The sequence below is a fragment of the Malaclemys terrapin genome, chromosome 5 (assembly GCF_027887155.1).
Source record: "Malaclemys terrapin pileata isolate rMalTer1 chromosome 5, rMalTer1.hap1, whole genome shotgun sequence".
NCBI lineage: Eukaryota > Metazoa > Chordata > Testudines > Emydidae > Malaclemys > Malaclemys terrapin.
In genome coordinates this window covers 62659880-62675326 of record NC_071509.1, presented here as the reverse complement: position 1 = coordinate 62675326, position 15447 = coordinate 62659880, and the positions used below count along the sequence as shown (strand labels likewise).

Genomic DNA, 15447 nt, shown 5'->3' with positions numbered 1-15447 from the left:
GCTTGAAAACCCCCTCCCTTTCTTGAAAAAAAAAAACAAAAAAAACCAAAAAACAGCCAACCCCCAAACCCTCCCATTCCCTCAAACAAACAAAACAATAAAAAACACCTGTGAAGGGGCAAAGAAGGAAATATCCCATGCCTACATTGAAACACACAGATTGCATGATAGACAGGTCCTAGACACTGTACAATGACTACCAATTGACTCGCACAACATAGAGAGGTTATTTCATCAGTCCAATAGCATCTCTGCTCTACCTAAAGGATGTTAACACTCCCTAGCTGGGATACATTAAACATCAGAACAAACTATCATTTGGTTTCCATGCAAAGTCTCATTTTCTCTCAGCAGCAAATACAGAGCTGTTATTTTACAGTGATGTCAGGCATTATTAGAGAGCGCCCTTGGATTAACAGAGAGTTTAGAATTGTCTTGAAGAAAACCCACACTATGTAAATACAGTACAGCTACATCTCATTCACATAATTAAATTGATCAATTTTAAAATACGCAGCGTACCTCATCTTCTCCCAATTATCTAAACAAATAATCTCACTTGCATTAAATCATATATAATACAGAAACAACAACTCAAATGACTTCAACAGAGCTACACCGTTTTACATCTGCTGAAGACCTGGCTCAATACACATTTAAATGCATTGTTAAAATGTTAAATTATTTAGGGTGAAATCCTGGCCCCATCCAAGTCAGTGGCAAAACTCCCACTGACTTCAACAGAATCAGGATTTCACCCTTAATATTTACACTATATTTGTAGATCATATCAGTCTCAACTTGATTTGTGATATAAGGTGTAATGAAAAATGAAGGGATTTAACTTGCAGAAATGCAGTTTACTAACCTTTTGAGGGAATAAAATCAATACCATGGAGCAATATAGGTTTTAAAGATATACTAGCAAACTAACAAAGAAAACAGTAACCTGGAACAACAGGCACTCCACTTACATAAAGCCCAAGTCATTGGACTCTATGAAGGTGAGATGCAGAGGATTTGGTGAACTCCATTTCCCCAAATTGGGATAGCATCCACAGCCCCTACACAGCAGTTGCAGATCTCCAAGCCCATTCCCATTTCAGCCTTCTGTGCCAGCCTATACATGGCTGACAAGAATACCCTTCTTGTGGTGCATTCCAGTGCAGCATCATTCCCAACCCCTCTCTGGCCATAATCCTGCAAAGCACTTAAGCACACGCTTGAAGTCAAGTACATGCCTAAATACTTTGCTAGACTGGGCCCTCTTTGTGCAGCCTGTACACACTGGTTCTTGCACTGGCCCTCAGCATTACAGATAAATTTCACCACTATTGCCCAAAGGATCATAAGTTTTGGGAAAATAGATTCATAGCATAAACAAGACCTCCATCCTCTCCTTTTGACTTGAACCCAAAGATAGTCCTTGGGAATTCATATCCAAGCAAGGCACAAAGAAGAGAGTTCTTAAAGTCCTTGATCCCCAGTCTTGCCTGGGTTAAGAGGGTATAGATTATTTTCCACTGGTAAGTATATGCAGAAGCAATTTCTTTCATCCCTGACATGGAGAAACCAAGGGGAAAAATTTGTTCAATCAAGAGGAAAATCTCAAGCTTTTCAATTTCCCAAAAGAGGAGTTTAATGACTGATGTTACTGGGAGCAGAAGCAGGTCCCAAAAACAAAAGAACCATGCTACTAAAATTATGTGCCTTAATAGTATTTTTACCTTTCTTTCCTACATTATGTTACATCCCTCACTCTGTGTAAGCTCAAAACTTGTCTCTCTGACCAATGGAAGCTGGTTCAATAAAAGATATCGCCTCACCCACCTTATCCCTCAATCTCTAGGCATTTTAGAAAACGCTGTTTCAAAGTCATTGCCCGATCCTTCCAGTTAAATGCAATTTGAGTTGCAAGTGCTCAGCACCTCTCAAGATGCTAAAGCTATGCCAGTCAATTTCACGGTGTAGCCACACCCTAAGGAAAATATTCTTAGAGTGGCAACACATTCGGAGAACACCATAATATTTATAGCTGTTGTGCAAGAATTTTCCCAGACTGATGAAAATGAGGAAGAATTTTGTTATGGCTCAAATCCCTTTAAAGAATCACTTCTTTTGTGCTTCCCACAAGAACTGAATTAATAACTTTTTTAAATTACTCCCTTGTCCTGGTATCCCAGTACATCCTGTCTTCTCTGTAACTGGCTTTTCATGAATAGGCTCCCTGAAGTCATTGGGACTAATCACATGCATAAGCATCTGCAGGATCCCAGCTTTAGACTGAAACTCTTCGCAGTAGAGACTGTTTCTGTCTTGGTCTCCTGTCCAGCACCAACCACACTGTCAATGTTTAATACACTATCAAGGATAAAACAGAGTTTAAACAAACAAAAAAATCCCATGATCTCAGTCTCCCCTTAGTGGTGTAGCAGCTCAGAGGGAATGAGGAAGGCTATGTTTACATTTCTGAAGATACCGGAGGAGAGAAAAGGCCAGTTTCAGTGGAAGCAATCTATGGAGTGTGTTGAAGGAGGAGTTTTCAAGTAATTTAGCCATGGACTGAACCTGAAGTAAGACTATAACTCATTCAAACAGCACTTGCGTCTCATGCTTTGCTTTGTTTTCATAACATACCTTTCCCTGCAATACACAGCAAGGACTGTTTGCACCCTATACTAAAGTACAATCTAATGTTTGCTTACAGGTTTCGTTTTATTGTCTGGGTGTGGACGGTGTCTACCATTCTAGTTAATAAATAACTTGTACCTATACTACTGTCAAAGGTAAGCATTCCTATCTTTAGGCCACCAATGCCTAGCCACATGGGTGGGCATCAAACACAATCCGCTCATGAGATTGGGGTTCACTTCACTTAACTGAAAAGCACTGTAATTATCCTGACACCTGTCTGGAAGTTTCATTATTAAAGATAAGAACATGTTTATTCTTGCTCATTGAGTTCCACCTCTAAGCTAACTAACTAAGCAGTAAAGATGAACACAGAATCATACCATAATTGGGGCCTGGAATGTTTTGAATCACCCAGACTGTATACTGAAAATGTTTCTGACGCATGGACTTATTTATGATTGCAAAAACAGCACATGAAAGAAGCAGATGTGTACACAAAAGACTGATTTAACAAGTGCAGTTATTACAAAGCTACTGGTTAACTCAAATTACTGAGAAATTTATAGGAAAACTGCTTCTTTTCATGAATATAGTTAAAGATTTGCATTAAAGGAAGCACCAAATGAGAAATACTCAATATTGTCTCTTACTCAGACCTCATGATGTAATCCTCCTTGTTGTAACAACAATGGCTCTTTCCACTGATAGAGAACATCCTCCTACAGTTTGTATTTTTTAAGTTTTTTTTTTTAGCAAATTTGGTGTTCTTCAGAGACTAACAGCAATAGACACAGCCTAACTTGTAACATGACAGCTATTTCTATCCTGAGACTTTCCTAAGTAGAGATTATCTATAAGTGGCAAATATCCACTTAATTAGATAGAGACCACCAAACTTATTTCACTTATGATCTAATAAGGAAAAAAATCTAACTAAAAAGTTTTTCATCCACCTTTCTTCCAAATCTCAACTCTCCAGAACATTCTTTGCATGCCAAGAATTTAATTTTGGGGTGTTTGAATTTAGTGCATCTCAAAGATGTCAGTCTGAAATCCCTGGAAATAGAAGTCTTCCGATTATCCATAGAACAGCTCCAACATAGACCGTGTGAGCTTCCCCGCACTGTCCTTCAACATAGACTTGGAAGGTCCATCTCTAGAGAGGAGACTAAGTCAGGCTTCACATCCGTTCAGCACTTTGCCCCTTTGTTGAGACCCCAGATAGCATTCTAATTAGTTCCAGATGTGGTGGTGTGGTGAGTTTTCTATTGTGAACACCTGTTCACAGGTAACTGAGTGAAATTAGCAGTCACCATCAGATGTAAAAATGTCACTTGTTACTACTGACCCTGGCCTGGATCTGAATCGGTGACCACAGGTGAAAAATTCTATATCCTGTTACCAGTCCTATTAACTATTCCATTCTCAACATGCCAATAATTTTGAATAAATTTTAGTTACATAAAACAGCTGAATGGCTCACTGTCGTCAGACTGACATGACTACTATCATTTTACTCAGTAAACATTTTGCATAGCATTTCAAAAAGTTACCTCCACAAGTGAATAATACATACTATATTGGTACATACACCTCAACAACTTCTCTTTTAGTACTGTAGAGTCACTGCATATACCTTCAGGTGAGAGAGGACTTGTCCTGGCCAAACTATTTAGATGACAACTCCTTTAATTCTTTTATCATGTATTCGGGTAAAAGGACATTGTCACGTAAAAATCATATGCAAACACTCAGAGTTATTCACCTAATATGACCTTAAATTATTTAAAATTACAATTTTTAAACCCAATTTTCTTTGTGCTACTTATGCTCCGTGTTCTCTTTTTTCACTTCTGTCAGCTGGAAAATAAAATCCAATGGAGTTGGTTTCAGTTTTATTTATAGTTAGTTTCAATTTTGTTTTCAGGTTTTTAATGTTACAACGTTTGAATTTCTGACACTGCAGGGAAAGTTTATTATTAGAATCTGTTTTTGTTTTCTTTTCTCTCTTACATTTTTTTTAAAAGAGTGGAGACTTTAAAAAAAACAAAAAAAAAAACCTTGTTTTTACAAAATTTAATGTTCAAGTCAAATTTAGGTCAACAATGTCCCTTTTAAGAGAGACTTGAATTCACATCTTCTCAAACAACATTCATTCTCACCATTTGACAAGTGATCTTGAAACTAAGACCTGCCATCCTACACAATGCAGGCAAAGTTTGCTGCAGGAAGGGAAAATTTTAAAGGCCATGTCTACATGTACAGCACTGTAGCTGCACCGATGCAGCATGTCTGGTGACGACGCTCTAGGCCAGGGGTCAGCAACCTATGGCACGTGTGCCAAAGGCGGCACGGCACACGAGCTGATTTTTAGTGGCACTCTGCTGCCGGCCCTGCTCAGCCTGCTGCCGGCCTGGGATACCGGCCGCCAGCCCCGCTCAGATTACTTTACATACAACAATAGTTTAGTTATATAATATAGACTTATAGAGAGAGACCTTCTAGAAATGTTAAAATGTATTACTGGCACATGAAACCTTAAATTACAGTGAATAAATGAAAACTCGGCACACCACTTCTGAAAGGTTGCCGACCCCTGCTCTAGACTGACAAGAGAGAGCTTTCCAGTCAGCATAATAAAACCACCTCTGAGAATGGCAGAAGCTATGTCGATGGGAAAAATCTCTCCCACCAACACAGCGCTGTGCACATAAGCACTTATGTTGGTGTAACTTACGTCACTCAGGGGAATGGCTTATTCACATCCCTGAGTGACATAAATTATGCTGGCATAAGCTGTAGCGTAGCCATAGCCAAACTCTGTAAACTAGCTGGACACCTAATTTCTCCCCTGCCACATGGTACTCCCTGTGAAGTAAAGTGTTACACAGCATGAATACAGGTATCAGAACTGGGCCTACAATGTCTGCAATTAATGTACAATATCAATATGAATATAATGGAGCAAAATCTGCCCTTGCATGCGCACACAAGCGCCCTTCAATGTCATGGAAAGCCAGTGTACATATCCACAGAACAGAATGTGGCCAATATCTTTGAACTGCAACTTTCTTTGGACATCCCCTAAGAAATTATGTATCCTTTTAGTTTTACATGAACTTTAATACCTCTGAAAATGTAGACTCCTACAATTCTAATTTACTAGCAAAAGGAAGGTAGGTGGCTGTTTACAGTAGCCTACTGTCTAACTGCAGTTAACAGTAACATTTAAAACTTCACGTCTCTTCTAAAATTTAACTCCATCCCTGACATCAGGATTCACTGATATCCACAAACTAACCTTTGAAGGTTACTTGAAAACAGATGTGCTAGTTGTAACTCTGCAATCTGCTCTTCTCGTGTAGCAAGAAATAATCTATGTTTACAGTGAATTAGCTCTTCTAATTGCACCACAAAATCAGGTGAACTATACTGCAACAACTGAATTTAAACATTATGTACAATTAGAGTTTAGTTTTGTATGTTACATTGAGTGAAACAATGTCTCATGCAAGATTTTTTTTAATGCATGAATTCAAACTACTTCAAGTTAAAATGTCTAACTAATGAGTGTTATGTTTGCTGCAAGCCACCCCCGAACAAAAACAAAAATGTCAGTAGGTCACTAATTTAAACAAAATTGACTATCATTATGTTTAAAAAAAACCCAAACATTTCTTTAAAGTTCAAAATTTCTGTAATACTTTCTCTTTAGATCATTAAGAGCACTAGAATACTTCAATCATTTACAAGAGGCTACATCTGAAAAGTCCCATCCTGTTTTTAAAGGTTACAGGAATTAAAAAAGTGTTTTGAGCTCTATGAAGGAAAAGCGCTATGTAAGTGTTAAATGTATAATTATTATGTGTAAATCATTAACTGATTATATATATGTTATACAGGTGCACAAACACACACAACTGTCCCCCAAAAGTTTGTTTAGCTTTTTTTTTTTTTTTTTTTGGTCAAGTCAATTCCTGTTTTTCTAATATTGTTTGTAGTGTTGTTGTAGCTGCCTTGATCCCAAGATATGAAAGAGACAAGGTGGGTGAGGTAATATCTGTTATTGCTCCAACTTTCCTTGGTGAAAGAGACAAGCTTTTGGGCTCCAGAGAGCTCTTCTTGGGTGACTTCACCCACTTTGTTTAGCGTAAAAATATCTATTAGGAGAACAATTCATAACAACTTAGTAGGGATCCTAATTAATAATTCAATAAAACTTTTGAAACAGTGGGGTAAATTCATTAATTTGATTATTCATTTGGACTATGATTTTATCCATGCATAATTAACACACAATTTAACAAAGATCAGTTCTGGTTTATTACTCCCAATTTATTTATTTTCACTTGTAAATTTCCCAAAATGTACTAGAAGGGGTTTTAAACTAATCAACAGTCTTTCCATTACTACTTCTTCCAATATAAACTTCTAATGCACTGAACATCTGGCAAGTTTGGGGTTTTTTTAAATGAAAATTCTATATAAAGTATCATTTGTTACCTGTTCGTCTTGTCAGCATGATTCAGACCCAGATTCTGCAAGTATTTACACACATGCTTAACATTAGTTATGTGTATATAGTCCCACTGAAGTCAAGTTCATGAGTGGTTACAGGACTGGGGCCTCAGTATGTATACCTTCAATACTGCATGGTCAGGTTACCTTAAATAACTCTTATGTCCTTAAATCTACAGTCGTCACAGGATTTTGAAGAACTGAGCTTTTATTATGCTAATCTGTACTTAAATCCCTAACTTCAACTTTACAGTTACAGTCAGAGGAACCAAATAAGAGCCATATGCCTGTTCATTTACAATACTAATGTTGGACAAGGAACTGGTAATGAATAATTATTTTTTTTTTTGCTTCATTTTCAGCACAGGAATTGTCTACAAATAGACCAAGATTTTCTTACAATTATTTGTTATCAGAAAGTCTTAGTCAGTGGCTTGTTCACAATCAGTTCACTGTGAATATTCAGTATTCAAAATTTGAAATTGAACTGTTCTGAATGGACATATAAGTCACATAGTAAGTTTCTCCTCTCTGACTAGATAAGCATAACTCAGAATTAGGCCACCATTGTGGACACACACAACTGCGAATTCAAAATGTGCTTTCATCAAATATTCTGCAATATTTGATAAAAAGAATACTGTATGGGTCAGAAACAACGAGGAGTCCGGTGGCACCTTAAAGACTAACAGATTTATTTGGGCATGAGCTTTCGTGAGTAAAAACCTCACTTCTTTGAGGTTTTTACTCACGAAAGCTCATGCCCAAATAAATCTGTTAGTCTTTAAGGTGCCACCGGACTCCTCATTGTTTTTGTAGATACAGACTAACACGGCTACCCCCTGATACTTGACACCATGTATGGGTCAGATTCACCAATATGGCCTGACTGCTTATGCCATTCAAGCAATTTATCAATGATCAGTTAATCTGGGCTAATAGCAGCTTTACATAACTGAAGTGGTGCAAGGCAATTAAAATGTACTAGTGAATCTGGTCCCTTGTGCCTACCACCAGCAATTTGTAATATTTATACCAAAGCAGACACCACCATGCTTTTATAGCTCTAATTTAAAATTTTGTGTTTAAAGGTCTAAACAGCTCAAGACCAGGGAAACACTTGGAAACACTTAACACACGTGCTTACTTTTATACACGAGTAGTTCCATTGCCATTGATAGGACTACTGGTTTGCTTAAAGCTATGTATATGCAAGTTTAAAGGATATGGCTATTGATCAGTTGAGAAGGAAAAAGGTAATAATACACTGTTTATCTTCCATGTTGAGAGTTTGTTTCCTGGATACAAAATTGCAGTGTGGAGTACAACATATTCATTGCTAATGCAAGTGAATACTGTATCAAGAAAACCATTACTCTCAGACTGAACACTCAACTCTTCTGCTGTTTTATGCCAGTATAAATTAATGATAATTTAGACAGGGCCAATCAAAAGAATACTTTCACTGAAGATTACTCAGAAGACATACTTATGATACTTAACACTTAGAGGGACATGCAAAGAGCAGCCCAGGATAGATAGGCCTTGTTCATGCCCTAAGCAACATCTGACAGCAGGGGAAAGATTCAGACTCATTCAGAATGTTGATCTATCTCACAGAGACTTTGAATCTTAACTATGCTGCTTTCATAATTGTGTCACCATTTTTTCCAGTTACAGTGAATTTAAATGTTGGTGCAGTAGTGAATTCTCTTTTCATAGTACTAGGTTAAGCATATACTGCAAGAGGTAAACTATGCAAAACTATTAAAAGATTTATTTTAAATGTATGTTTAAATATAGAAGTTGATATTTCATCTCAACAAACTGGAGTGCTAGTTTACAATTCCTACTATATCTAAGTGACTGCAATCTAAAAATCTCTGCACATCAAATTGTGTTATAAATTATAATCATATACTAATTAAGTGCAAAGTTCTAGACTTTGACACTGAAAACAGTAAGACTGCTCTATCTGAGTGAGAATTTGATCCTGCATGCTGTACACAAACAAAACTCCTATTGTTTTCATAGTGAATTTTGTTGGGGAAAAGTGTCCAGGACATGGCCCTTAGCCTGATGTTGTTCACTTTGATTAATAATCAGATCCTAAGCACATCACCCAGAATGTGCTTAGTGACAACCAATATAAAATAACACATTTCAAACATCAATACCAACTGAAAGATGAAACTTCAAGTAGTGCAAGTGTGGAATATATTTTTTAAAAATACAAGACTCCAATCCTGCAAGCTGATCCATGTGGCTGGTACTCTGTGCCTATGCAGAGCCCCCCTGACTTCAGTAAGGCTTCCTGCATTTATTAGGAATCTACCTGGGTGGATCAACTTGGTACCTTAGTGCATGAAGGGCACATGACAGAAATACTTTTTCAGTCATGTTTTACAGGACATTGCTGTCCCATTTAGACCACAATTCCAACACATACAACAGAAACACAAACAAACCCAGTGTTATTATCTAGAGCTGCTTTTACAAGCATTTAATACCACAGTATTGCCCCTCTGCCACGTACACTGGCCAAACCGGACAGTCTCTACACAAAAGAATTAATGGACACAAATCTGACATCAGGAATCAGAACATTCAAAAACCAGCAGGAGAACACTTTAACCTGTCTGATCATTCAATGACAGACCTGCGAGTGGCAATTTTGCCTCAGAAAAGCTTCAAAAACAGACTCTAAGGAGAAATTGCTGAGCTGGAATTGATATGCAAACTAGACACAATCAACTCAGGATTGAATAAGGACTGGGAATGGCTGAGCCATTACAAACACTGACTCTATCTCCCCATGTCAGTATTCTCACACTTCTTATCAAACTCTCTGTACTGGGCTAGCTTGATTATCACTTCAAAAGCTTTTTTCTCTTACTTAATTGGCCTCTCAGAGTTGGTAAGACAACTCCCACCTGTTTATGCTCTCTGTATGTGTGTATATATATCTCCTCAATATATGTTCCATTCTATATGCATCGGAGGAAGTGGGCTGTAGCCCACAAAAGCTTATGCTCTAATAAATTTGTTAGTCTCTAAGGCTTTGGCTACACTGGCGCTGTACAGCGCTGCAACTTGCTGCGCTCAGAGGTGTGAAAAAACACCCCCCTGAGCGCAGCAAGTACAGCGCTGTAAAGAGCCAGAGTAATCAGTGCCTGCAGCGCTGCAAGCTATTCCCCTCGGAGAGATGGAGTACATACAGCGCTGCGAGAGCGGCAGTGCTGTGAAGTCCCGAATGTAGTCAAGCCCTTAGGTGCCACAAGTACTCCTGTTCTTTTTGCAGATACAGACTAACACGGCTGCTACTCTGAAACAGTAATAGCTGCTATAGAAAAATCTTAGATTCAAAGTGTGTATTACTTTCATATAAAAATCTTATAAGGCAATTGGCCACATCTACAGACCCATGTCTCAAAGACATTTTGCTTCTGTTTATACTGGGGAAATTACCCATACTTGTCAATGAGCATCTTAGATTTTAAACTCGTTGGGGAATGAACTAGGAATTTCTCTGTGTTCTGCATACTACCAAGCACTATTTCTGTACTCAATGCATAATGCAGGTTCCCCAAGGTCTTCCTAGATGGGACTTCCTACAACTATAGCTATTAGCAGTAATGCCTTGAAGGGCATTTTGCACAGCTTTCCCACTAGACATACCAAAGTTGGGAGCCTTAGTATAGGCACCCACCATCTGCCACCGTTGTTTTAAGCTAGGGTTACCATATCTCATAAATAAAAAAAGAGGACCCTCCACGGGCCATGGCCCCGCCCATTTCCCCACCCCTAGCCCCGCCCCAACTCCGCCCCTTCCCCCACCCTAACTCCGCCCCCTCCTCCCTCCCACTCCCAGCCAGGGGGAAAGGGCTGCCCCAGTGCTACCAGCATCACGGTTTCCCGGGCAGCCCCCAGACCCTGCGCCCCCAGCTGGCGCTTCCCCAGCGCAGCTGGTGCCCGGGAGGGGAAGCGCCCAGCTGGGGGCGCAGGGTCTGGAGGCTGCCCAGCAAACCGTGAAGCCGGTAGCGCTCGGGCTTTGGGCAGCCCCCATGCCTCCAGACCCTGTGCCCCCAGCCGGGCACTTCCCCTCCGGGGCTCCGGCGGCTCTGCGTAACTTACACTGTATAAGTTACACAGAGCTGAAGAGGAGCAGAGCCCCCGCAGCTGGAGGCTCTGCTCCTCTTAGGCTCTGTTTAAGAGCCGGGCTGCCCCAGCGCTACCGGCTTTGGGCAGCCCCCGTGCCTCCGGACCCTGCGCCGCCGGAGCCCGGGAGGGGAAGTGCCCGGCTGGGGGCGCAGGGTCCGGAGGCAAGGGGGCTGCCCGAAGCCGGTAGCTCTGGGGCAGCCCGGTTCTTAAACAGAGCCCCGGGGGCTGGAGGCTTTTCTCCTCTTTGGCTCTGTGTAACTGACACTGGGTCAGTTACACAGAGCCCCGGGGGCTGGAGGCTCCAGCCGCCCCCGCTCTGTTTAAGAGCTGGGCTGCCCAAGCGCTACCGGCTTCGGGCAGCCCTGTGCCTCCAGACCCTGTGCCCCCAGCCGGGCACTTCCCCTCCCGGGCTCCGGCGGCGCAGGGTCCGGAGGCACGGGGCTGCCCGAAGCCGGTAGCGCTCGGGCAGCCCGGCTCTTAAATAGAGACCCCGGGGCTGTGTGTAACTGACACAGTGTCAGTTACACAGAGCCGGGCTGCCCGAGCGCTACCGGCTTCGGGCAGCCCCGTGCCTGGAGACCCTGCGCCGCCGGAGCCCGGGAGGGGAAGTGCCCGGCTGGGGGCGCAGGGTCTCCAGGCACGGGGCTGCCCGAAGCCGGTAGCGCTCGGGCAGCCCGGCTCTTAAACAGAGCCTCCAGTTACACACAGCCCCGGCGGCTGGAGGCTCCAGTCCCCGCGGCTCTATTTAAGAGCCGGGCTGCCGGAGCGCTACCGGCTTCGGGCAGCCCCGTGCCTCCGGACCCTGCGCCCCCAGCCGGGCTCTTCCCCTCCCGGGCTCCAGCGGCGCAGGGTCTCCAGGCACGGGGCTGCCCGAAGCTGGTAGCGTTCAGGCAGCCAGGCTCTTAAACAGAGCCGCCATTTTCCCGGACATGTTCCGCTTTTTGGCAATTCCCCCCGGACGGGGGTTTGACTGCCGAAAAGCCGGACATGTCCGGGAAAAAGAGGACGTATGGTAACCCTATTTAAGCACCACATCACCTAAATGGCTCAAGGCAGGTCTACTGACAACCCCACCTAGAACAGTGGTAGGAAATGGCAGTTTACATGCACCAGGCAGAACTGTTATAGGCCCCAGTTGTAGACCAACAGTCACAAGAGGGCTCCCAACACTGCTAACACCAGGGGAACTGAGCCAGCAAATATCTGGATCATTTCCGCTAGTACAGCCCGGGCTATTCGAGGGTAAAGGTTGTTTGGCTGGTAGCACAGACAGGGCCAACGGTGCTCTAGGCCCAGTGCACGTAGGTGCGTTTTTAACAGGGAAGGGACTCTCCCCCTATGTTTTTGGGCAGTGCCCGGACGAGGAAGGAAGCCCTGATCAGGTGCCGCTGGAATACAAGCCCTTCAGGCCAGGGCTATAGCACGCGGCCTGCAGCGAGTCAGGAAGGGGGCTGGGCCCTAACTACACGGCTAGTAGTGCCCACGCTCTCTTCTCTCCCCCCGGCTGGCGGGAAGGGAACACCCAGGGTCAGCATCTCCGCAGCTGAGGTCCGGGCCTGGCCTCGCGATGCGGAAGGGGGAAAAGACCCAGGCAGTAGCTGGGCGGCGGTGTGGGAGGAGGGGCGCGCTGCGAACCCTGTCCCGTGTCGCTGCCCAGGGAGCTGCGCCGGCCCGCGCGCCGCCTGCCAGAGTCCGAACGCCGGCAGCAGCCAGGAGCGCGCGGGAGGCTCCCGGGCTCGGCCCCGCCATTGGGCACGAGAGGCGGCTTCGTCACCGCCGGGGGAGGGGGAAAGGCCGGAGGGAGGAAGTGCTGGGGCTTGTATAACAACACGGGGGGGAGGGGGGAGTGAGTGACACCCCCCCAACGCGCACCCCCCAGCCCAACCCTGACCTGAGCACCGGGCCCCAGGGGGGAACGCGGCCCCCGCCAGGCAGCTCCCGTCTGCAGGCCCGGCTCTGCCCATGCGGCCCCAGCCCGGGCCTGCAGCAGCCGCCAGGCCTCCGCAGGGAGCAGCGGCCCCGCGGGACTCACTTCGCCCCCATCGCCCTCCAAGGCCCCCGGGCGGCAACAAGTGCCGCGGCCGAGCCCTGCACATCCGGGGATCCGCTCCCAACCCAGGCCCAGCCCGGCCCCGTCTGCCGCTCGCTCCCAGGGCCGGGCGGGGAAGGGGTTATTCGGCCCCTCCTGCCCCGCCCAACGTGCAGAGCCCGGGGGGCAGCCGCTGCCCTGCGCCCTGCCTGTGACTCCGGCTCCCTCCCCCGCGGCTGCTTAGCAGCACTTGCTCCCGCTCGGTACATGTCTCACCCCGGCTTCCCTGCCACCAGCATCGGGCCCCGAACCGAGCGGGATCCCCCGCGGCCGGGGGGCGCTGATCACCTGCAGGAAATGTCCGCAGCCCCCCCACCCCCGCTCAGCTCCGCCACTCCATTAACTTTCCGTGTGCCGCAGTTACGGGGGGTCAGGCTGGCGCCGCGGGGGTGGAAGTTGCTGCTTGTATGTCCCTCTGTGTTGTTTGGCGTCTTTTTCTCCTCTTGCCTGTTTCTTTTCCCAGTCCAACTCTCTCTCGCTCGCTTTCCCATCCGTCACAGCGGGAGAATTAAATGCTTCCCTCCTTTGTTTCCGTTGTTGATCATCTCCCCCCATTAGACTCAAAATAAATTCAAAGCCAAAACCCTGCCGATCTGTACACAATCGGTCTCGACGCGGTCCGAGACAAACACATGTCCTTCCTTCCAGTCGATCACCTTCTCTGCCTTTTCAAATGCAAAAGTGAAATTAACCTTCCTTTCCCTAGCAGCAGCTTCACCTAAAATCATATGATCCATAACACCGCTGACCTTTTATTTTTAAATCAATATTAATTATTTGAGAGCAGGCACTTCCTGTTTGCCAAACATTTGTGTAAATCCACATACAGAGACAGTAGTAGTTAAAAAATTACCTTGTTTAATGTGTTATTCGCGGTATTTATATAATTCCTCAAGGTTAACGCTGTTGCCAGGGGATGCAAAATGGAAATGAAAACACTCAGCTGAATAATCGCAGGAGCAAAACTAAAAGTTACTCCCTCAGCTTTGGCTGAGAAGAGTCCAGATCGAAAGCAAAACAAGGAGAGGAAACTGCGAGGAGCTGAGGCTTGGAAATTCCCCCCACCTCTCCCCGGCCTGTTTGTGCAAAGGGGTGGGGGGGGGGCTGAGATGGGAGAGGTGCGGAAGTTTACCGCAGCCTTTCATTGGCAGACACAGCCGCTTTCATCATTTCTCGGAAAAGTCGATTTCATTTTCACTTCCCTCCAGCAGCGGCAGCGAGCAGCAGCATCTTAGTGTGTTAAAGGCAGAGAGAGACAGAAAGAGCTTTCAGTTCCAGGGCATAGAAAACTAAAGACACAAGACAGCAGCCTCATGTTTTTCCCCTCCTCCAAATCCACAAATAAGTGACTGTGAGATTGTTCTCTTCTAGGGTGGAGTGGGATTTTGGGGGAAAATGTCCCAATCTCCAGATCTCTATGGAAATATAGGTTTAAAGGGAAATAAATTTATGTACTGAAATTGGGCATGCACAAGCCTGAAAATAAAATGTTATGGAAAACAAACCTAGTGTCTAAAGTACATAAGAAATGGACCAAAATTAAAAGCCAAGTCAATATGGTTGATTGAAGCTAAAATAGGTCCACAAATTCGGTATGCTTGACAAGCACAACTCAGGTCTGTGCTACCACTACACTGAGTATGTGCAAAAACAACAAGGAGTCCTTGTGGCACCTTAGAGACTAACACATTTATTTGGGCATACGCTTTGGTGGGCTAGAACTAAAGCTTATGCCCAAATAAATGTGTTAATCTCTAAGGTGCCACAAGGACTCCTTGTTGTTTTTGCTGATACAGACTAACACAACTACCACTCTGAAAACTGAGTATGTATAAATTCAGCAGTTTGCCAGTGTATTCATGGCCAGCACATAAGATTTTCTTCTGTGAAGAAATTGAGTAAGTTTAATTTTCAAGCGTTCCTTTAGTCTTTATTCAACGCTTCAGTTGTCACTGAAATAATATATATTTCCCATCTTGGGCCCCAATCCCACATGTCTTTGCTCAAATGGATTATGAGTAAAGATTTGCAGGAATAGGCCCTAG

At 44.2% G+C, this 15447-nt stretch overlaps 1 protein-coding gene across 7 annotated transcripts in view; it reads right to left on the bottom strand.

The window, feature by feature from the left end:
* The window catches only part of IRF2 (interferon regulatory factor 2), a 73346-nt gene extending 58864 nt beyond the window's left edge, over nucleotides 1-14482 (bottom strand). For 2 of the 7 annotated variants that reach the window (XM_054029005.1, XM_054029011.1), the window contains exon 1: nucleotides 14256-14482. Coding sequence is in view for 2 of the 7 variants with exons in the window: in XM_054029004.1 (XP_053884979.1) it covers nucleotides 2163-2237 (75 nt within the window). In the remaining 5 variants the exon portion in view is untranslated. Of the gene's footprint in view, nucleotides 1-2162; nucleotides 2277-13345; nucleotides 13368-13618; nucleotides 14118-14255 lie in introns of those variants that run through there. The other 5 variants (XM_054029006.1, XM_054029007.1, XM_054029010.1 and 2 more) reach the window with 5 other exon arrangements.
* Between the last annotated feature and the right edge of the window lie 965 nt (nucleotides 14483-15447).